Genomic DNA, 23,256 nt, shown 5'->3' on the forward strand with positions numbered 1-23,256 from the left:
CAGAGAGAAGGATGTTCTCCAAATGTGATTGCCAGGAGCGGAGCAGAGGCATAATGAAACAACAAAGTGATTGGAGGACCTGTAAGGACGTGACAGTCTCTCTCTCTCTCTCTCTCTCTCCTTCTCTCTCACCTCATTTCTGAAGAACATGACAGAGATGGGCAGAAGTGCAGAGACCTGTCAGAATCATGTGCTCCACTGATAACGTATCATGAAATCACCAACTACGAATCTCACACATCCAATTAAAAGAAGAAAAAAAAAACACCAGACACACTTTCTTCCAGATCACGACACCATTTTCTTTCCTAACGCCGAATGTTAAAGCCAGGATTGTGAGATGTTTGCCGTTGGAATGGTGTGAAGCTCCCCATTAGAGCTAATGACCAGCAGGATTAATTAGCGTGAGGAGGATGGGCAGCGTGGAGACCAGTCTATCCCTCATTAATCCACTCGCAGGTGTTCTCCTGCCACTCTCTCCTCCCTCCTCTCTCTCTGTCTGCACTGAGGAAAGGTTGACGAGACGCTAGCCCACACCGGCTCGATCTTATTAGCTCACAGCTGAAAACAGAGTGCAGAGAGAACTTCCAATCAAGAGCGAGTGAAAAGGAATAGGAATGAGAATATCACAAAATGAACGCGAAAGTCCATTGCATCTTTTTTTTTTTTGTATTGCTATTATTTTTTTGTGAAGCACACCAGGTATGAAAAGAACACACTGTTATCATTCTCATGTTTGACCTGAACAGCACAAGATTTTTTTTTTTTATGATACACTACGTTATTGTGTAAACATGGAAAACCTACAGCTTTCAATCACCACCTGGTACAGGCATCTCCCACTCCTTAACCCACATTTTCTTTGTCCACTCTTTGCAATATTACACTGGCTGGCCAGGATAAAGTTTGCAAACTCTAACTGTTCCGTTGCCTTTATGTGTAAAAATGATTCCTTGTGGGATCCCAGAACCACTCGGACGTCCTGGAACACACACTGTGCCATTAGGGTATCCTGATGATCCACACTGTAGATGTGATAATCTGGTGATTCAGTAGATTCAGGTCATCAGCTGACTTTATTTTCTAGACCTGAGTAACTGATCAACCCCAGATCATAACACTGTCTCCAGAGGCTTGTACAGTGGACACTATGCATGATGGGAGCATCGCTTCATGTCCTTCCCTTCTCACCCTGACACGCCCATCACTCTGGAATAGGATCAATCTGGACTCATGACAAATTACAATCGCTCCAAAGTGAAATCTTTATGCTTTCTAGCAAACTAAAGTTTTTGTTTTTTTTTCTAAAGAGTCTCACTAACAAGTGATGTTCTTATGGACACACAGCTGTTTAGTTCCGATCCTCTAGGTTCTCATCACACTGTGTGTGTGTCGAAATGCTTTTACTTTCACTATTAAACATAGCTCTGGTTTCTACTATTGAAGTTGTTCATGATTTATCTTTCTGATTGAAGATGACAGTTCAGCACTTTTATTCCAGGGTTTAATATTAGGTTGGAGAGTTTATGGGTTCAACATGTATGTTTGGGGCAGGTGTGTAAATTGACCCTTCTTAAAGGCTCAGTGGACTACGGTTCGGAAGATCCCAGGTTCAAACCCCACAACCACCAGGTTGCCACTGTTGGGCCCTTGAGCAAGGCCCTTAACCCTCAACTGCTCAGATGTATAATGAGATAAAAAAAAGTAACGCTCTGGATAAGAGCGTCTGCTAAATGCTTAAATGTAAATGCAATCCTAATGCTTCAGCGTTATACCAAGACATCTTGGACCAACAGTTTGTTAAAGGCCCTTTTCTATTCCAACATGACTGAGCTCCAGTGCACAAAGCAAGGACCATAAACACATGGTTTGATGAGTTCGATGTGGGAGAACTTGAGCGGGCTAAACATAGATCCCTGACCTCAACCCCATCGAGCACCTTTGGGATGAACTGGAACTGAGATTGTAAGCCAGGCCTTTTTCGTCCAACATCAGTGCCTGACCTCATAAACGCTCTACAGAATGAATGGGCACGAATTCCCACAGGAACACTACGAAATCTTGTGGACGGCCTTCCAAGACGAGTGGAAGCTGTTATACTGTAGGTGCGGAAAGGAGGATCGACTCCATATTAAAGTTTATGAAATTGGATACAATGTCATTGCAGTTTTGACCAAATACTCTAGTCCATAATGTGTATCTTAAAACTGAAATAATTCTGTACATCATACTGTAGATACTCTGTATGTCCTTCTGTGTCAACTTGGTTTGCTTGTCACCTTGTTTACTGGCTAGATTTAATTCCAGTCACTGAAGCAAAAACAATGGCTGCCAAGAAATAACGTATTCTATAAAATAACAGTAGCTTTCATATATCTGTTGGTCAAAAATAAATAAACTGGCCTGTTGTGCTGTTGTGCTTCCTCAACACCGTCTTACCTCTTCAGCTTAGCTGGGCTACTACTTTAACAAACTCCAAACGATGGATGTCTGTATCTACGCACATGCTATGTTTTTTTTGTTTTTTTTAGCCCATTAGACTGAGGTTGTGTGTTTAACTACAAGCAATAACATTGCGCAAGGACTTTTCTCAAATTAGAATTCATTATGTTTTAAGTTCTTTACAAGAGCCCCTGCAGCAAAACAGCCCCAAAGTATCCATAAATGATCCACCTCCTTATTTTATAGAGAGTTCTGGGGTTTTTAAAAATGCTTATTTCTATAAAATACCGTTGTTTTTTCTTCACCATTCATGCTGATGGTGTTCAGTTTTACTCCTGTTTGACCGCAGTAATAGCTCCTGTGAGGCTCGGTCAACCTCGTGCTGAATTCTGTGGCTTGTGTCCCAGGAACAATAAAAATTAACATTATTTTTTTCATTAGTTTTTGCATTAGCAATAAATATAATAAATAAATCACATGTAGTGTTAAGAAACCAACTAAATAAATCAACACATAATTAACTTATGGGTTAAAAAGCTACAGTTTTTTATTGTTGTTGATTACTCCTGTTTAATATTTCATAAAGGCATGAATACTTTCGCAACATGTACATGTGTTTTGGAGAGGAAATTTATTAGAAATGTTTTTTGAATGCAATTATTTCCTGATTTTATTTATTTATTTTTTTTTTTTGCATAAACAAGTTTAAAACGTTGTGCACAGAGCTGTAAGCAGGATTAACATTTTTATGGGGATTTTATTGCAAAAATGTCTCAGTAATAAATCACAGTGCAGAATGTGCACTGTATTAACTTCTAATCTTAGTATCTCTATTTGTGAAAACATTTTATTCTATCAACTGTTCTAACACAATTTAAACTGTTTTTACCTTCGTAAATTTTATATTTTGTTTCTATAATCAGCTATGTTACTGTAATCAGCAAATGTTTCTGCGATTTGCTACATTGTTGTGCTCAACAAATGTTACCGTCATCAATGAATCCTCCTGCAATACTGTGAGCAGCGACTGTTACTTCAAACAGTGGACAGCTAATTAATAGCTACAATATGATCAAAAATGGGAGTTTGATCAGCTACATTACTTTCATCAGCAAGGGTTACTCTGATTAGTTACATTACTGTTTTGTAACTAGAGAGCGTTATTGCCATAAGAGAACGTTACAGTGATTAGCTGCATTTATATTGAGAACGTTACAGTGATTAGCTGCATTTATATTACATCATGCCCTGACCAGTGAAACCTGCTATAATTAGCAAATGTTTCTGCTAATGTTAACGCCGCCAGTGAAAATTACTGCAGTAAGAAAAAAAATTCAACCTTTGTATTATTTCTTCTCATCGAAACTTGAAACATTTAGTAACTTTCAGATATTGCAAACCTCAACAAAACGGTTTTTGAAATTTGTTTACATCACATCTCATGAGAACAAACACGATGGGTCGTTAAGTTTGTGGGCAAACATCCTTTTTAGCTGCTCTGAGGTCAGTTTAGACCTATTCGTCAATGGGAAGTAGTGAAATATGTGTTTAACTGTAAGCTACATCCAGCCACTAATATAAATAACGACGTCAGTGATTCCATATTGAACTGAAACCGCCAGGACCTGGACCTTTGTGTACTCTTAGCTAGACAGGGTTATGAATGTGTGCTGCTATTCTTGTGAACAGTGCCAAAATTTATGGAAGTAACGATCAATAAATTTCTGGAGTCTGGGACAGCTCAATCAATAACTGTTATTGCCGTTATTTCACGGGAGACATTTGCAAAAGGTGAAGTCTACAGTAAGCTGATGTTCTCTAATATGCACCAATTAGCACTTTAGTTGATTGCATTTTTACCGTTGCTTAGCCATGTTTAATTGAATTACATTTCATTTTCCACAGCTCTAAACACAATCCAGTAAATAATTAAAATTTACCCAAACTGTGCTGAGCTCACAGATTATGTCTTGTTTTCAAAAACCCTACACGTGGCTGTTAGCACACAGAGATTGAGTAAATGGAAAAACATTTCAATTTATCAGTGGAAAAGTCTGATTGACTAGAGGTTAAAAAAGGATCAACATCTGAACACACGCAAGAAAAAAGAATTTAAACACTCAAGGAAACTGATGAACGCTCTCAACTCCAGTGGAAACATCGCCTTCAGAAGTCACCTAATTATTAAATAGCGTGTACGTGTGTGTAATTTAATCTCATTATAAATACAGCTGTTCTGTGAAGCCCTCAGAGGTTTGTTAGAGAACATTGATGAACAAACAGCATCATGAAGCCCAAGGAACACACCAGACAGGTCATGGTCTTGTGGAGTTGTGGAGAAGTGTAAAAAAGGGGTTAGGCTATAAAAAATATCCCAAGCTATAAACATCTCACAGCGCTGTTCAATCCATCATCCGAAAATGGAAAGAGTATGGCACAACTTCAAACCTACCAAGACATGGCCGTCCACCTGAACTGACAGGGCGGGTGAGGAGAACATTAATCAGAGGAAGCAGCCTTGAGGCTCATGGTAACTCTGGAGGAGCTGCAGGGATCCACAGTTTAGGTGGGGGATATCTGTCCACAGGAAAACCGTTGCCTGTGCACTCCACAAATCTGGCCTTTATGTAAGAGTGGCAGGAAAAAAAGATATAAGATGTCCTATTCGCAGTTCCACACTTCTCCACAAACAGCTTATTTGTGTTTGGGGTAATTGTCATGTTGAAAACATTATTTACGTATCATTTAGCTGATGATTTGTGGCTCTCCTGAAGAATTTTCAGGTTCATGATTCCATCCACATGCACCAGTTTCAATGGCAGCAAACCAGCTCCAATGCACAATGACACCACCAACACCATCATGCCCTTTACTCCTTCCACCTTCACCTTTACTCCTCCAAACAGACCTCTGGTCAAAACTTTCCTCCAGAAGCCATTTCCTTTTTTTCTATGTGATCCACTTTTTGTCTTGGATGGAAGCCTATCGGTTCACGGTGATATAAATCTGACTTGACTATAGAAAGTGATTCTGGTGCTCCAGCAGCTTCCAGTTCATGACAGGCCTGTGCCTTGATTGTTAACTTCCTCTAAGCTAAGACTGACAGCGTTTGTTTCTTCTTCCAGATCTTGGCAAAGAGGCTACACTCCTGATTGACTTGTACTTGCATCTGTAGTTATTTAAAAAGTCTCTCTAAAAACTCTGAGAGACTTTCCTGACTTCAACCATACCATTCTATAAATCTTCCATCCTCTTTCTCAGATCTGCACTGAAAGCTCTTTGGACTTTCCTATTGTACATGTGTGTTGGTCAAGCCAATCAGTGCTGGTAAACGAAAAATGTTATGTTTTAAGCTGGCATCCCTCATCATCATCACTAACAGGAAGTTAATACTGTAGGTCTTGGACTTTACAAATAAAATTTGTTTTTTTTTGCAAGTAAAAATTATTAACATACAGTAGGTCGCTATGTATATATACGACCCTGTCTGCATAATTTAGACATTGTTTTGACTTCAGGAAGCCCCTAAAAAAAAATTTCACAATCTTGGGATGTTGTTTGAATAAACATTGTATATAAATTTTTTCCATGTAGTCAAATAAAGCCCAATATTATCATGAAATTTTGTATGAATAAATGAACAGTGCTGCAAGAAAGTTTGCAAACCTTTTAACGAACCCAGATCTTCATCCAAGTTCTGAAACTAGATAAATGTAGCTCAATTAGACAAATAATGCAACAAAAATTTTAAGTTCTTATATATATTTAGATAGTAACCATAATTATCCAACTTTGAATATGAGTTGGGAAAAGTACTGTATGTGAGCTTTTAGAAATATGAGCTAATTAAAAATGGTAAGTGTAGCCAGGTTTTTTTAATTAATTAATTAGTTAATTAATTAATTAATTAATTTAATCAAAGATTTAGGAAGAAATTTTTAATAATAATAATAATAATAATAATAATAATACAAATAATAATAATAATAATAATAATAATAATAATAATAATAATATAAAGTATAGTAAAAATTTACAATGCCTTCAATATTTTCCACCTCTGATCTAGGGTTAACTGGATGGTTACAGATTCCTGGTTTCTCAAAAGATCCTACTTGGAATTTTTCCGTACACTATTTCCAAACATAACTTTTAAGGAGTAAGTGTGACAGAAGTAGTTACCAGACGAACTCATACTCTCCAGCATGCCCAGTAAAACCTAACAGCTGTTTAACTTATGAAACCACACAAATCTGTATTTAAATTTACTGATTACTTTTAAGCAAAATTTTCACACCAAATATTAAACACATTTATATTATTACTCTTTGGTGTTCTTTGTAGAAGTTTCTTTTATGTAGAAATTTTTTAAAGGCATCTTTGCTTATGACGCTGTTTTGTATGTTTCCAAGATGTTTGCATGACCCTGTAAGTAAAATAGCTGTTAGGTTTTACTGAGCGTGCTGGAGAATTTGAGTTCTTGTGGTAACTTTACACTCTGGTCACACTCGCTCTTTTCTGTTTACATGCAAAATCCACAAGAATACATTAGGCTTTTTTTGTTTGTTTTTATCTGGAAACTTTTTTCATGTAATATATTACATTCTTTACAGGCATGCAAATATTCTTCTGTAATGTTACTTATGACTTGTGTTCTGTTTGGAGACAGTGAATGATTTTTTTACATAATAATGCAGACAAGTGCACAAACAGGTTTTACTGTTAGAGATTACAAAAAAGTCCAGTTCAGGGTGGTAGCACTAATTTCACTTTGGCCCACCATCCAGCTCAGTCAAAAACATCAGGATATAAATAAGCATTTAATTTACTTCTCAGAACACGAGGCACAGTTCCATCATCAACTTCCATTTATTAGTATCAAACCACTGCTACAAAATTACATCAAACAGGATGAAAATGAAATTGCATACGTGCTATTCACAATGTAAACTTTAAAGTAAATAACGTATATGATTTCTCTTTTTTTGTAGTTCTTGACAAATATCAATATATATCAATGCCACTTAAAGCCATATATGTCATTCCAGTGATCTAGAGCCTATAAATATACAACTATTATCCGTGGTGGCTAAAGAACCTTCATAAACATTAAGATGACCATTTCAAAGTTCTAATCAGAGAATTCTTCATCATATAACAATTTGGAAAAAAAATGAAGAGCAAAATACAAATACAAATACAAATAATAATAATAATAATAATAAATTAGCCCCCCGGCATGTGTTTATGATTTCCATTTTATACTTTCATCATACTTAATGAAGGATTTTTTTTTTAAATACAAAATGAAAATATAAATAAAATGTTAGCCCGTCAACGCTCAGGAACATAGACATGGACATGACAAAGAGGAGTTTTCTAGCCTGAAGTTTGATTATTATCATTGTGCTATCAGTATAAAAAATGAGGCATAGAAAGGTGAGTTTGGCTGTTTTTTTCTTTAAAAAAAAAAAAAAAAAAGGAAATTTTTTCCCCGCCAAATGTATTGGATGTAGGTTTGAGGGGGGAAAAAAATCACTGTTCCTTTTTTTTTTTTTTTTTTTTGAAATGCTAGGAGGTGAGATGAGTCATTTTCTGTCAAAAGGTCCATGTGAATAACTCCAGCATTTCACAAGGAAATGACAGTTGTGGCTTTTTTTTTTGGGGGGGGGGGGGGGGGTATTATATTCACTAGTTTTCCTGTGCGAAGTTTGAGAGATGCCAGGGCTCTGAGTATGGCATGTGCAAGCATTAACTTAACAGCTGGAACCATTTACAATCTGAAGAATTGTCTGGAATAATAGAGAAATCATAAAAACAAAAATAAACTCTAATAAGTTCCGATGAGTGACATGCACATATTACAGATTAAGGTCAATAATTTGGTAATTTCTAGAAAAATCACATGTACCCCTTCAAAACAGTGGTTGCTTTAATTCTAAAGAGTTCTTGGCTTTTCAAATGGTCTTTATTTAGAAGTCTCTCAAAAAAAATGTACCATCAGGGGGTTATCCAGAGAACAAGCTGAAGAATTCGTATGGGTTTCAGATCAAATCTGTTTTTTATTTTTACATAAAAAAGCAGTCAATAATAACCAATACTGAGCAGTCAATAATAACCAAAACTTAGACATTTCTACTGGACGATTGAGAGACAAAAAAGTAAGAGTTTACAAAGAACCCAAATTAGAGCCAATGTAAGTTCTTTGTATGAACCGTCTTCATATCTACACCATGTTTGGTGGCCCAACATCATACGCATCAATCTATACACTATAAAGGACTTAAAGTATGGATCTTATCTTCTTTATGGTGATCTCAAATGGGATCTAATAGAATAAGATAGAATAAGACCTTTCACAGGAGTGAAACTTTTCCTTTCTAACATAGTGGAGTAAATGGAATGAAACATTTTGGATGGTCTTATTAGGTGCACCAATGTTTTGGGTTCTACATCACACTGAACCAAATATCCACTCTCAGGATTTTATTTTATTTTTTTAAAGTTAAGGGGTCTTATCTATTCATAAGGTTTCAAAGTGCTTTATAAGTGGAAAGCACTTTGAAGCGAGCCTCCAGAGGAACAAACCAAAGAGATTAGTCTTAATGAATTTCAAAATCAGTGCATTTCTTCTAAATGATGGGGAGGATAAAAAAAAATGGATCCACAAATTGGTGTAAATGCAAGTTCAAATTGTCATCATATGCACACAAACCTCGGTGGCTCTACAGTCAGAAAAAAAAGGTTCTTTACAGGTCCAGTGGACGGTCGAGTCGATGAAGATCAACGTCTTTTCTTTGAGATGATAAAACTGATTACTAAAAGGACGAGTACACCAAATGTTATAAATATGAATTCAGATGTGTACACCAACTTTTTTGGCTTAACATCAAACCCATCAATCTACATACTGTATATACCCTGATGCAGACTCCTAATGGGTTCAACTGGAAAGTAAAGCAGTTTTACCTTCCTTATAAGGTTCTATTCGAAAGCATTTCTGATCAGTAAATGTCCTTAAGGTTTCCTCCATATTCCTCCAGGTTCTTATGGGATGTTGTCGTCTTTTTGTTTTATTTTTTAGATTCCTAGTGGATTTAGTTCAAGCTTCCATATAATCAAAGAGTCAATGCACATTAAAATTGAAAGTTCTCAGCATCCTAAAACAAGTTTAAGATTCCTCCTAAATAAAAGAGAAGAGTGTGGAATAAGATGAGGGGAAAAAAGAAACCAAGGGAAAGGAGGATTACTGTGTGGGAAGCTCAGGCATAATTTGAAAGTTTAATGATTTCAGTTTAAAGATATACGAGACACAGGGGTTTGGAAGGAGCAAGACATACTCAAAAATTACTGATCCGAAATGAACACATTTGATTAGTTGTGGATTCATTAGAAAGAGAAATGTGACATTTGCAAGGAAGAATTAAAATACAAAACAAAGAAAAGGATTAGCTTACGCCCTAAAAAAATTACAGATGAGATACAACTTAAGTAAATCTGAAGAACACTTAATGCTTCATCAGCAGAAACCGTTTCTTTAGCGTATCCAGGCACATATATATTTATAAACCATGTTTATAAAGCATCAATTCATCCTGCACTTTTCACCTAAGTGGTCGCGGTGATGTCTTGGCCCCATCACAGCATTCAGGATTATATCATAATGTATAAATACGCGTCGTTTTAGCAAGCACGCTGCGTCGTCGCCTGGATAACCTATTTTCCAGCTCACTGAGAACAAAGAGAGACACGTCAACAAAGTGTTTCGGTTAAAATAAAGACTGTAAGGAGCTGTAGGTTCGATACTTTATACAGTACATCACGTCAACACGAAAGTGAGTGTAAACCGGTCGCAGTTTTCTCGCACTGTGTTCTTGAAAGATTATTCCAACTAAACGTCACGGTAGGCCATTGAAAAAGGACAGTGCTTTGACTTGCACTATTGGAGCCACAATTTTTATTCCTGTGATACGCCGGAGTGCTGCTGGGAGAATAAATGCTCTTGGTTGGTGAAGGCAGCAGCCCTGCAGCACTCCATAAAATCCCACTATCAAAATCTAACAAAGGCACAGGAAGGACTTTATTAACCGCTGGGTCAAATGAATCATCCCCTTCCTGCTCAGAGAGACACTACTCCAAAAAAAAAAAAAAAAAAAGCTTTTTTTTTTTGAAAAATGCCAGGGGTTGAAAGGTGAGCCACAGGTGCCCGGGTTGTTAAAGCTGTACTGTGAAAAGAGTGAAGAAGCTCAAATCTGTGAAAACAGGTGGTGTTAACTGGTTGTCTCGATGTGGAAGCAGCGAAGTAATTCGAAACTATATATTTAGACACGGTGGTACCTTGGCATACGAACCATGCCTTGAGATCAAAAATTTGGCAAGAAATTTCCCTCTGATATGAAGCATTTTTTGGAATTACACGTATTTCCAGTTGTGTGTACATCTGGTAGCCGATCAAGACTTGCTTGCATCAGTGGAAATCCAAGTGAAGCGAGATTACATTATTTTTTTTTTTTTTTTTTTTTTTTTTATTTTGCCCAAGAATGTTAGCAAGGATGGTAGCAAAAAAAAAACCCAAACAAAAACAAAACACATTTAGGTTGATTATTTTTTAAACAGGAATCATAAATTAAGGTCAAGTGAGTTTTAATGTCTATTTATTCCATATTTTGCTTCATTTATGTGTCTTTTCCAAATATTTTCATTGTTTTTATATGCGAAAATATGATTATAGTGTTGGAAATTGGTAAGAGAAAAGCGGATTATCTGCAGTTACATTATTTAGTTTTGCAATAAGAAATTTCGCCTTAAGAACTCGCCTCCGAACGGATTAAATTCCAGGTACCGCTGTATTTGGAAACTACAGTACAGTAAATACTGCGGAATTGCTAATCAATGTGGCGGGAAAAAACCCCCACTAGTAAACTGTTTGCTGGTTTTCGTCCGGACCATCTTTTAAAGTTTAACTCATGCATTTATGGCAATTATTTCACTCCAGGTGGATCGTCAGACCAGAGACCAGCTAGAGATATTACATTAGTAATGAAAGCATTTTCACAGATTTCCATCAAATTTGTTAGATTTATCCTTTCTCGTCTGATTAGTGAACATGACTTCAAAAAGAGTCCACAACATAGACGAAGTATGAGTTTATTCTTTGTGTATCTGATCTGTCCAAAGTCTCTGAACAAACATGGTCATGTGAAACTACGAAACACAACAGTCAGCTACGTTTAAGCAGTAAAAGGTAATTATTCAGTCATCATTCAATCATTTTAGTTTGTTCCATCATGAGCAATTAATTATACGTAACTGACTGATTTTATGAATTTCAGTTACATGACTTTTTTTCTATTTTATTTATTTATTTTTAAAGATGTATATGTCTAGCAGGAAAGCTGCAGTCATTACAATGACACAATGGAGGAAATCCATCATTACAGGTATAACATACTGCAGGTACAAAACACAGCTAAGGCTTTTATTTCCTAACGAGTAAACTCCACTGAAGTGCTGAATTGCTTTCAGATCCAAAGTGGTTTAAATACAGGAACTATTCATTAAGTCTTTCAGTGATGCCTTAGATTCAGACAAGTGTGTGAATGTTGTGAATGTTGAATACAGTGTACCTCAGACTGAAAACTGGAAAGTCGTAAAATGAACGTGCGAGTAATTAAACACAAAATAGTCTTTAACTGTTATTGTGAAATTGTAATTGCTGAGTCAGTAGATGTTGTAAATGTGCAGAACAATTATTTACATACTGTCATTTTTTTGTAAATTAAATACTTTTTTATTATTATTTTTATAATTCTGCATGCATGAGTAACACTTGATGAAGTCTGCACCAATCGCCTACTCTGAATTTATGGACAAAGAGCTGAGTGCCGAAATTGCTTCATGATGTATTTATGATAAATAAACCCGGAGTTGTCTTGCCACATATATACTGCACACAAAGTTTTTACACTGCAAACTGCACACTGATGTTTATGACCTTATTTAACCTGCAGCTTGTTAACACATTTTATATGGATTTAATATAGAGTTCAACAACTCACTTAATACTGCAAAGGCACATTTTTATACAGTACTTATTCCCCAAATTGGTTGTGATTTTGATGATAATAAGGATAATGATGATGAAGAAATACATATCAGTGAATGTTGGTTTATGAGTGAGAATGGAAAATCTTAGCCCAAGATAAAGACTTTAGTCCATACATTTTTAAATCTCACATTAAAGTGTTTTAGGCTTTTAGCCCAAGATAAAGATTTTACCAGATTCCAAATCAACTTTTTTGTTGCTGTTTTGGCCTTTTTATGACTTTAGCTCAAGTCAAGTAAAGTTAAAGATTTCAGCCAGAGATCAACATTTTGGGTAAGAAAAAGGCTGTAGCCCAAAATAAAGGTTTTAACCTGAGTTAAAGGTTTTAGCTCAAGTTAAAGGTTCGAATTTTACAAAAGTTAGAAGTTAGAATTTCCGCCTGAGTTAAAAAAAAAGTCCAAAATAAATATTCGAATTAAGAAGATAAAAATGCTAGCAGAAAAAAAAAAGAAGGAAATGAATCCCTATATAAACATTTTATCCAAATCGTTTGATGGAAGAAATTTTTGTTTGTTATATAATTCTGTGTAAATTGAACCAATTAAGCCAGAGTTTCACTTTTAATTTGTAGATAAAACCATTAGTGATACCTTCAGGTAAAGGTTATAAGATTATTTATTTATTTATTTATTTTAACCAGGAATAAATAATAAAAAAAAACTCCAAATTAAATTAAATATTTTCAGACAGGGTCAAAGACTTCATTTTACATTGATATTTTAGGTTATTATCTTTATCTTGGGTTTAAAATCTAAATCTTTAATTGTGGCTTCAATCTTTAACTTGAAAGCCTGAAATTAATACTTCAAAAGAAAAATTTTATTTGAAAAAAAAAAAAAAAATTTAAATAAAGTTTTACTTTATTTTTAAAGATTTTAATTTTTAGCCTAAGTTAAACATTTTATCCGTTATTAAAGATTTTAACCTGAGCTAAGGAGAAAGAGATAAGAAAATAAAAAAAGATAAAAAATTTAAAATTATAAAGGAAGTGATTAGGTGAAATATTCGGAATAAACCTGCTGATGACATTGTAACTATATGTGCTTATAGACAGGCATAGGCCTTAAAAGTGATTATGATTTGAGTAAATGTTCGCTGAAGGATAAGAACGCTGCGATTGCAAAATGTCAGTAAAATTCAGGTTTTGTCCTGATTGAAGGCAGATACACTTTATAAACTTAATTTACCTGAATTTGAAGGTTAAAAGGCCGCCTTGTTGCGTTGGGGAATTCCTGTGACATTGTTTAACTAAAACAAAATTCCTTGCACTAACTCTTAGTCAACATTTGGACTGTAAACTGTACTTTCACAATAAAAAGAAAAATTCTTTTATGTAATAAAAGAATGATCATTTTAGGATTATACTATAATTACTAGAGTGTTAAACGTGATTGTGGGACATTATTTTTTATTTATTTTAACTTTTTTATATTAAAGCTTGACAATAGTTATTTTATCCTTTATTTTTTTAGGAAGCAAAATTATTTGCTCATAAAATGATTAATTTTTAAGTCCCTTAAATTTGAAATGTTAAAACTATACTAATACAGCTACATTTGTTTTAGCATACTCTAACAATGATGAGTATTAGACAACAGATTTAAGATATTTTTGCTTGGGAAGATTTTTGTAGTGTAGAAATGTCACTAATCTTGTGCTTTATGTCCAGTATACACTAACTTCTCAGCAAGCAACAATATCTTAGTGTGATATTATTCTATTGTATTTATCTATTGTAAAGCTTGAAATAGTTATGTTTTGTTGGTTACTTCTAGAAAAAAAAAAAGCAGGAACAAAGACATTTAAAGCTTGAAAAACAAGAATAAAAAAAGCACAAAAATTATGATGAATGAACAGTCTAACAATATTTACTCATGATTATCTCCTAGTAAGAAAAATGACATACATTAGTCCACTTTCAAAATGCTTTTACTTGCTAAGATATATTCCTTTGCCGAGTACAGGATTTAAGAATTACTTTTTCTACCTGAATTGTTTGAAGATGTTTATAGTAATTTTTTTTAAATTAACAGATAAATAAAAATGGTTGGAAAAAAAAGAAATGTTTTATATATTCCAAAAGAAACCCTTGTGGTGTTTTCCTTTGTTGGACTGTTTGTGTGATGGTTTATCCGGCGAGTAAAAATGAGTCAAAACAGTCTTGAAACTACTTTTGTACTCAAAAGGTATTGGTTTATGATCATTGGCCACCTTAACATACATTTTGACATGCAGCACAATCATAATTTCTGCACATCGGAAAATACACAACATGTGTGTGAGAGCTAGGGTAGAGGTCAAACTAAACCTAGACACAAGGCTCTACCGAGAATATAAAATTAGTTCTACTTTCTTCAAACACACACACACACACACACACACACACACACACACACACGACTTAGCTTCTATGATATCATATAACTGTGTTCACACCCTCTGAGTTAAAAAGTTAATGTTTTTGATTACAAACTGTTCATTTATTTTATTCTCTCTCTTTTTTTTAACTGATCGAGTCTATCTGTTCGATAAGAAGTTTTAACCACAGGTATGGCATCTAAACTGAAAGACGACATTGTAAACTATGCCATACTGCATACTTTCTTTTAAAATGATAACCATTGACATTTAGATCCACACTTATGTCATATCATATTTCAAATATCATATATCACATCATACTATCTGCTTTTTTTCTTGTTTCCCATGTCAAAACAACTTACATGTAAAAAAAATACATAAAAAAATGACTAAAGCAAAAGCAGGGAGCACGTCATGTGATGCATTAAAACATTATCAAAATCCTGTACAACTCATCATGACAATAATTAAAAAAATAAAATAGAACTGAATCTGTTAAAAGTGAGGAGTAATACATGATCTCCATGAACAAAAAAAAAAAAAAATGCATACAGTGAAATTAAACTGATGAGTTTTCTTTTCTAAAGAGAAACATTTTGCCCATTAAACAATAAAAACAACAATCAAACATCCATAATTTCAATAAACGTAAAACGAGATTCCTGTAGAGATATCCAGTTTGTTCGTTAGGAAGGGTAATCAAATCAACCGCTAATCAAGTGCGCATACTGCAACGTAAATTTGTTTTTAACACCAGTTAAATTCGACATAGTGCATAAAACTGATATTAATACAGAAATGATATTCACATTATGCATTTAAATACATCTCACATTGGATCTATTTTCACGATCTGTGGCTCCCAGCAAAAAAATACAATTATATGATTATTTAAATACGTATGTCTCTGTCAGATCTGTTGCCTTGTGAATGTACTGTATGTGTTCATTTCCAGCACTTTCAATTAAAAAAAAAATCCTAAAAAGAACAAAATAATAATAAGAAGAAGAAAAATGAGAATAATACTAACTGAATAGTTACAATTGTATTATATATTTATGAAATCGTGGTTAATATTTTTTTTCTGAATTCATAATCAAATTATTTACTGGATCTTTTCTGGAATTTCCTTCGGGATCAATAAAGTATCCATTTATCTAATAAATATTCTTGGATCGTTATACGACTAAACCAAAAGAAAAGAAAAATTGATTCAGGTACGTATCACAATTGTCTTAAATGAATTTAATTTGTAATTTGATGAAAAAAAGAAAAATAAATTAAAAGAACTTAAATGTTTAAAATTTGGGGATGGTAAAATATCTGGCTCAGAATTTATCACCAACCAGCTGTAAATGTAATGTGATTAAATGTAATAGGTACGTTTGTTGCCGCTTGCAAGCAGGTAGTAATTTTTAGTAAAATGATAAAACCAAAGACAGCTGTTTAATGTTAATGAAAACTATTATTTTGATTGTAATTATTTTTTTTTAATTGACATAATATTACAATTAAAAAATAAATTCCACAAATGAAGTTTTGTTTCGTATTTGGGAAACCAATGTCGAGGTAAGACAAATTCCTCAGTATTTACGTTCTAATTTTTATGGCAGAGCTTTTAAGTGTTAGCATAATGTGCTAAAACCACTAAATTATGGCTGTCGTTTTGGTCCACGCGTTAGTCAGTGAAAAAACGGAATATCGAAGTGCGACCCGACATCCCTGTTTCACCGTAACGTTCCCTTCTCAAAGCATTTTTTTATTTTTTTTTGATTGTTCTGGTTGTGCAAATCCGAGTGGTTTCAAATTAGCCGGCTAAATATTATGACCTGAAAGAGTACGGAGGAGTGTGTGTACGAGAGCACTCTGACAACGGTGGAGGAACACTTCAGGGGGCGGCGCTCTCAGAACCACGACGCTGTTAGTGCACCCTCCTCCCTACCCCCCCTACCCCCTCCCCCAGTCGCACCCATCCCCCGCTCCCCTCAGAACGACGCGGCTAGCTAATTCTGATCCCTTCTAAAAGAGCACGGTGGTGCTGATTCACAAAGTGGACAAATCGAGGAAAGAAAGTGGAATAAAGTAAACGACAGAGAGAAAAAAAAGAGGAAAGGGAGAGGGAGAAGGAGAAGGAATGTAAACCGGATGTGTATGTACAAGATGAGAAATTTTCACAGAACGTAAAAACCACCATCTGAAAAGTACCGCTTACTGATTAAAATATCTCTCTTTTTTTGCAAAACGAAAAAAAAGAAAAAAAAAGAAAAGCAAACCGCGTTGCCAGATCAGATCCGGAAATGAGCCGTGTGAATGGTTCAGTCCAGTTCAGTGCGAATGGCTGTACGTGGTGCTAGTAAACGCAGAGCAGAGAGCTGAGAGCCAACACGAGGAAATCGTACGCCAGCAGAGCTTCTCCTCCTCCGGTGGTCCCGTACTGAGCTGTATTTGGAGCTGTGAATGACAAAACACACACACACACACACACATATAGCTGATCAATTGTCAGTTAAAACTCTCCCTCAATCCTAATTCTAAAACTAAATAAAACATGCGTTATTGTTATAATGCATCATAATGATGTAATAACCTTTCAAAAATCTCTAAAGCAAACAGACTGTACTCGTCAAACTACGTCATTCGGTTAAAGCTGCCATGACGCATTATAACAAGCTCATGCTTATGACATTGTTATAATGCATCATAATGACAAACTGTCATAGCACCGACCTGACAACTAATCCAACTATCAGCCAGTCTGGAAGGTGTCATAAGGTTGTTATAACACAAAGACATTCATAAGAATACAAAGCAGGAATCCTGAGAACTAATAAACATTTACATTATGAAGCATCATTGCAACCAGCATCACTTGTCCAGAAGAGCGCTTTTATTCATGTTGACATAAAGCTGACATAACACCAAAATGAAATGACATTAGGATTCAGACAGGTGAGTATAAAGGTTACAGAAGCAACTTACAAACACTTACGAAACATTCATACAGCTGTGATAGCGGCATGACAAGTTAGTCTGGAAAGTGTCATAAGGTTGACATCCATGCTTGTCCTGACCGTCATGATTAATAATCTGGTTTGTGTCAAGTTGTTTGAAAGGGCTTATGTAGGCTTATGAACATTGTTACAAGCGTCATTATATGTATAATATCTTAATATCTAGTACATTAATGTCTTTCTTTTTATCTATGAACAGCTTATGTACAGTATGGGCTGCGTCGCCTTATAAAGGTTCATTCTCAAGATGATAAATACATTCTATGGCATGTGATGTTACAGAGGATCCTCCAGATAAACAGGTAACACTATACTTACGGCAATCTCCTTAAGACTACATAGCACCTTCACAAAGTACAATAGTACACTAACATACGCGTGAGTCAGTGGTGTTGGCTCTGGTGGTACGTCAACTGCACAGTTAAGAGATCGCTGATAGCTGATGCATGTTGGAATAAATCCTTATGAGCATTTATGTCTGTTAAAGGCTGTTTTAGCCAACAGTGCTCATAACACAATAACCCGTCATAACACAAACCTTATTCCAACAAGCAATAATGCTTATACCGCTGTGAAGTCAAGCTGACATGGCACCTGTACTGTATGTTACTGTACTGACGTATTATACTATGTAGGTTCTATGTAGCCTTATGAACACTGCTTTAACTGACTCAACACTGACTTTCCAACCTGTAGGTCAATGCAACCAGACGACGTCCAACTATTACGCAAGCACCAGACTCATATGTCATATAAGAATAATGCTTTTAGCAAGTGATCGCCACGAATGGCTTATGAAAGTGTTATAACCATAATCGATAACCTTCATCATTGGTATTTGATTCCTTTTAAGCTATGTAGTTTTGTTCAGAACATTTATGGATATGCCATGTTCATTTACAAGCGCATTTAAATCTCTCTCTCTTACACACACACACACACACACACACACACACACAAACACAAAGTCTTTTCCCTGTGCAGCACTACTGGAGAGAGTTTCATCAGAGCAGGTGTGTGAGTGTACAGGCATTCATCTTCATCTGAGGGTTACACACCCCTGTTAATGACAGCCACTGGCCGAGCTAAGGAGATTAGAACTGAGTGCTCTCTCTCTCTCTCTCTCTCTCTCTCACACAAACACACACAAACACACAATCCATACCCTGGCCTGAGTGTATGCTAATGAAATGAGGTTCTCCTAAAATATGATGAGTCTCATAAATTTAGAATGAATGACTTTGGGATCTAAATGCACTCTACAGTATGTGTGGATTAGGAATATGTTTTTGCCAGCGCAAAAAAACAAAAAAAAACAAAACAAAACAAAAAAAACACCATTTTGGGAAACTCAGAAATGAACATTTCTACCCAAAGCTTTTTTTTTAACACTTTACTTATACTTTAGAGCAGCCAGGCTTTTTTTTTTTTACAGCTCTTTGGTGATGTGGATAAATTACGCGTGTGCTTTTACTCAGCGTTAGAGAGGCGAGCGAACGCGCTGGCCGGTATGAGACGTGGACGGGGGACGGGGACCTGGTAAGAGCCTGGAAAATGGAGCAAATTGGGATGATGTAAGGAAGATGCATGGTCAGGTTGGGGTAGAGAGGCAGAAATGGGATGGGAAATGGCCCTGTGGGCTGCGCCTTCGCCCGGCCTCTATCCACAGCAGCAGATAATGACACACTTTTTTTTTTTTTTTGCTAGGCAGTGGGAGTAGAGCTTGTCGCCATGGAAACAGCTCACATCCTGCGCTGGCCTCTTTGCCAGAGTTGGAGGAGTGCGCGAGGCCCCACTGACGGAGCGAAAAACCTTTGAGCACCTGCTGAGCCGCGTGCTTGGTAAAAGCGGTCCGTCTGTTTCATCCTTATCTTTGTCGTCGTGACGTTCAGTCTCATCGGAGTGCTCACGAGTGTTGCATCAAGGGTTACGCCAGGAACTAATTTTTATTATTATTATTTTTTTTAAATACGCGAAGTAATTAAAGGAAGCAGGAATATTACCTGCTCGGTGGCAGCGTGACTGTCGGAGCCTTGTTTAATATCCCACTGGGGCCAACCCGTTCCCTGTTGTCTTGACGGTGCAGGTTGTTACTGCACTTGCTGTTTTAATTAACTTCAAATCCCCCCCACACACAAAAAAAAAACCCTACACACACAGGACTAGAGAATGCCAAGCTCTTGATTCCTCTCTCTCTCTCTCTACAGTATGGACATATGGAGCGAAAAGGAGACGATCACAGCGATGCTCCAGGGTTACGACGCTGCTGCTTTCATTTTAAATCTCTTTTTAATAATAATTAAAAAAAAGAATAAAACACTGTGTGTCACGCTGTTATGGGAAAATAATCAACAGCAGAGTTGCAGTCGGCGAGATGTTTTTTTTTTATTTATTATTTTTATAATGAAACGTACTGAATCATTCTGAAAAAGCAACCACCATTCACTGAAATCCAATCTCCCGCTTCCGAGTCGATACCTGAAATCATTTGCATACTGAATGTGATTGGTCCAGAACTATGGAGTGACATCACAACACAACCTACGTAGCCCCTCCCCCTCCACAGAATCTTCGTCACGCATTAAAGGGGACAACTAGAAGCTTATTTTTTTATATTTAAATGGTGAAATGAGTTTTTTTTTCTTTTGCAAAAAGGTGTTAAATTTTACCCATCCGGCAATCTTTGGCAGACGATGTACCATGCGCTGACCTGCACACGGCATACAAATAGCTCCATTTCACACTGTAATGCATCAGCTGTAATTTGGGATGATGACTGCGGGGGCGTGAAAGTGAGACAGAAAAGCCGGAGCGCGGCGCCGGGGACCTCGTTACAGTACATTCCGAACGGGAGCGAAACGAGTCCCCGGGCTTATTCCCGCACATCCGTTGTGGTTGATTTAGCTAGCTGCTTAAGTCTCTTTCTGCGCGGTGGTCTTGTCGGATAAAAATGGCGCGGGATGAAAGGATGGGTCAACAGCCTGTTAATCAGAGAACGCTTTTTAATCCCGAAAACTCCTGTTGACTCGCGCAGAACTCCTGGCTAAGCTGCTTAATGAATTCCGCTATTCTTTTCGAGGCCTTCCTTCTCTCTGATAGTCGACCAACTGCCTCCTTATTAACAGATAAACACAGCGAGTTACTAAGCTTGAATTTGGCGGATTAATTGAAATATTCCGCCGTATTAAGCCAATTTATTAACAGCGACTTTAATTAGGCTGGACTTCTAAACAAGCATGTGAAGCTCTTAAATAAGTACCCTGATGCAATTTCAGCTCTCGGTTACAAATACATATTCGCTCTCTAGACGGGAAAAAAAATTCCAGAAAATTGAGCTTGTTTTCTTTCTGGCAAAAGTAATGGCACCCTATTAAATCCAGAGTTCTTCGTCTATGATAGATACTGTAGATAGATGACGCGCTGCGACGGCTGAGCTGCGTTACTTGAACGTTTAGAAAGAATACCTTGCAGACGAGGCGCTCTTTAACCATTTTGTCACTTTTTGGCATTTGTAGAGTTTAGTAGGCGTGGTTTAATGTAGACAATCAGCGAAATAATAATTTACACAGATAGGATTTTTAAATCAGGTTTATTTTAAGCTGAGTATCCGATTATGATTGGTTTTCTTTTCTAATTGATCCTTTTATCTAACAGTAAACGTGAAATAAAATTGCTAGGAAAATCATTAATAAATAAACAAAAACAAACAAACAAACAAAAAGCGTACACCCACCATTCCTTATAACTCGCCAGATTTACAATTCAGCATTTGCCAGATGCTCTTCTCCAGAGCGACTCACATTTTTATCTCCTTATACGTCTAAACAGTTTAGGGTTAAGGGTCTCGCTCAAGGGCCGAACAGGGGCAACTTGAAGGTGGTGGGGTTTGAATCTGGGACCTTCTGGATCGTAGCTCAATGCCTTATCCACTGAACTACGCCTACTCTTGCTAGATAACAACTTCTTTATGCTAGATTTATTTGCTTTCTCCATCAGCACCTTTGCTACAATTTTCTCTTCCACTGCGTGCTTTAAAAAGGAAGCTAAACGATTAAAGTAATGATCTTAAGACTTGATCTTGAAGCTGCATGAAATTGCTATTAAGGATGCTCCAGACTGAGCGCTAATTCTTTTAGCTGCTTGACGCCAAAAAAGAAACTCAGGCTAATGTTACTCGACTTTCTTTTATCTTACACTTGTCATCCTTAATTCATTCATTATCTCCCTCCTGCTTCTTTTTATCCTTTCCTGTTTTTTTTTTTTTTTTGTAACTTCCTATTGAATAATTTCTGTTAAGTCCTGTACAGAGTCATTAAAAAAGCTCAGGCGGGTCTGGGTCACGTTAACGAGCTAGCGCCTGACTTCTGCTCCCATCAGAGGTGTTAGCTCCCATCTGACATTTCTGTGGTCATGTGATCTCAGCCTTCAGGAGCTGCAGGAGCCCATCATGTCCTAAGGACACCACCATGACAACTTCTCCTTTTTCTTCCACGTTGTTTACATTATTGTGCGTTTGTTTATAAACATTGCGCCGTATTTGATACAAACACTAGTAAAAAATATTACCAATATCCAACACCTAGCTTCGCTTGGCGACTTACGCAAACGAGTTTTAAATGTATGTGCAGCTTAACCGGCGCTCGGTTCGGCTCGTATAGCACAAATGCTTCGTATGTGGGGGAAAATGTCTTGTGCAATTTCAGCTCCTACGGTGAAAAATTCATAAAACAAGGCGCCCGTATGCCGAGGTATCGCTACTCATACTTCTCCACGCGTGTCATAATAATTACAAGGGTATTAAGAGAGGGCTGGCGTTTCTCATTAGTTTGCACGCGCAAACATTTCGATATTAGCTAGCCTGTGCTAATGTTTTTCTTTTGTTTTTCTTTGCTTTCTTGCCCAAATATCTGCTAATTTACATAAAAAAATTACATAAAAACATTCTTTTTTTCTTTCTTTTTTTTCCACAATTTACATTCTGTGAATCTTATAGACTAAATATAGACTGAATCTTATTTTCTTCACCTTTAACTCTCTGGTCTCGGCTTGTTTTCTACGAGAACAAAACAGCTCATAGTAAATCAGAAATTAAACCAAAGTGAGGTCGTGTCTGACTAAGACTTTCCACCACCGTAGGCTGCAGAACAGTGTGACAAAAGGAAGTAGTGCCATGAGTGTGTAACAGCAGGAGTACATCACTAACACAGTACACCTTCTCCGTGTAGCAGGTACAGTAAACACACTCGTAACACACACACTACATGATTTGTTCGCTGTGTGCTGCGGAGACGGGCGTAACAAAAAAGGAAAGCTGTTTATTTTTCCACTCCGAGTTCA

The 23,256-nt window shown here is 36.4% G+C and overlaps 1 protein-coding gene across 1 annotated transcript in view; it reads right to left on the reverse strand.

Moving 5' to 3' along the window:
* Positions 1–16,883: 16,883 nt before the first annotated feature.
* Positions 16,884–23,256, reverse strand: part of negr1 (neuronal growth regulator 1) — a 176,166-nt gene continuing 169,793 nt past the window's right edge. Inside the window, exon 7 of the mRNA XM_053499534.1 lies at positions 16,884–17,359. Coding sequence (XP_053355509.1) covers positions 17,259–17,359 — 101 coding nt within the window. The 3' untranslated portion in view covers positions 16,884–17,258. The remainder of the gene's footprint in view (positions 17,360–23,256) is intronic.

This window comes from Clarias gariepinus, chromosome 6 (genome assembly GCF_024256425.1).
Source record: "Clarias gariepinus isolate MV-2021 ecotype Netherlands chromosome 6, CGAR_prim_01v2, whole genome shotgun sequence".
Lineage (NCBI taxonomy): Eukaryota > Metazoa > Chordata > Actinopteri > Siluriformes > Clariidae > Clarias > Clarias gariepinus.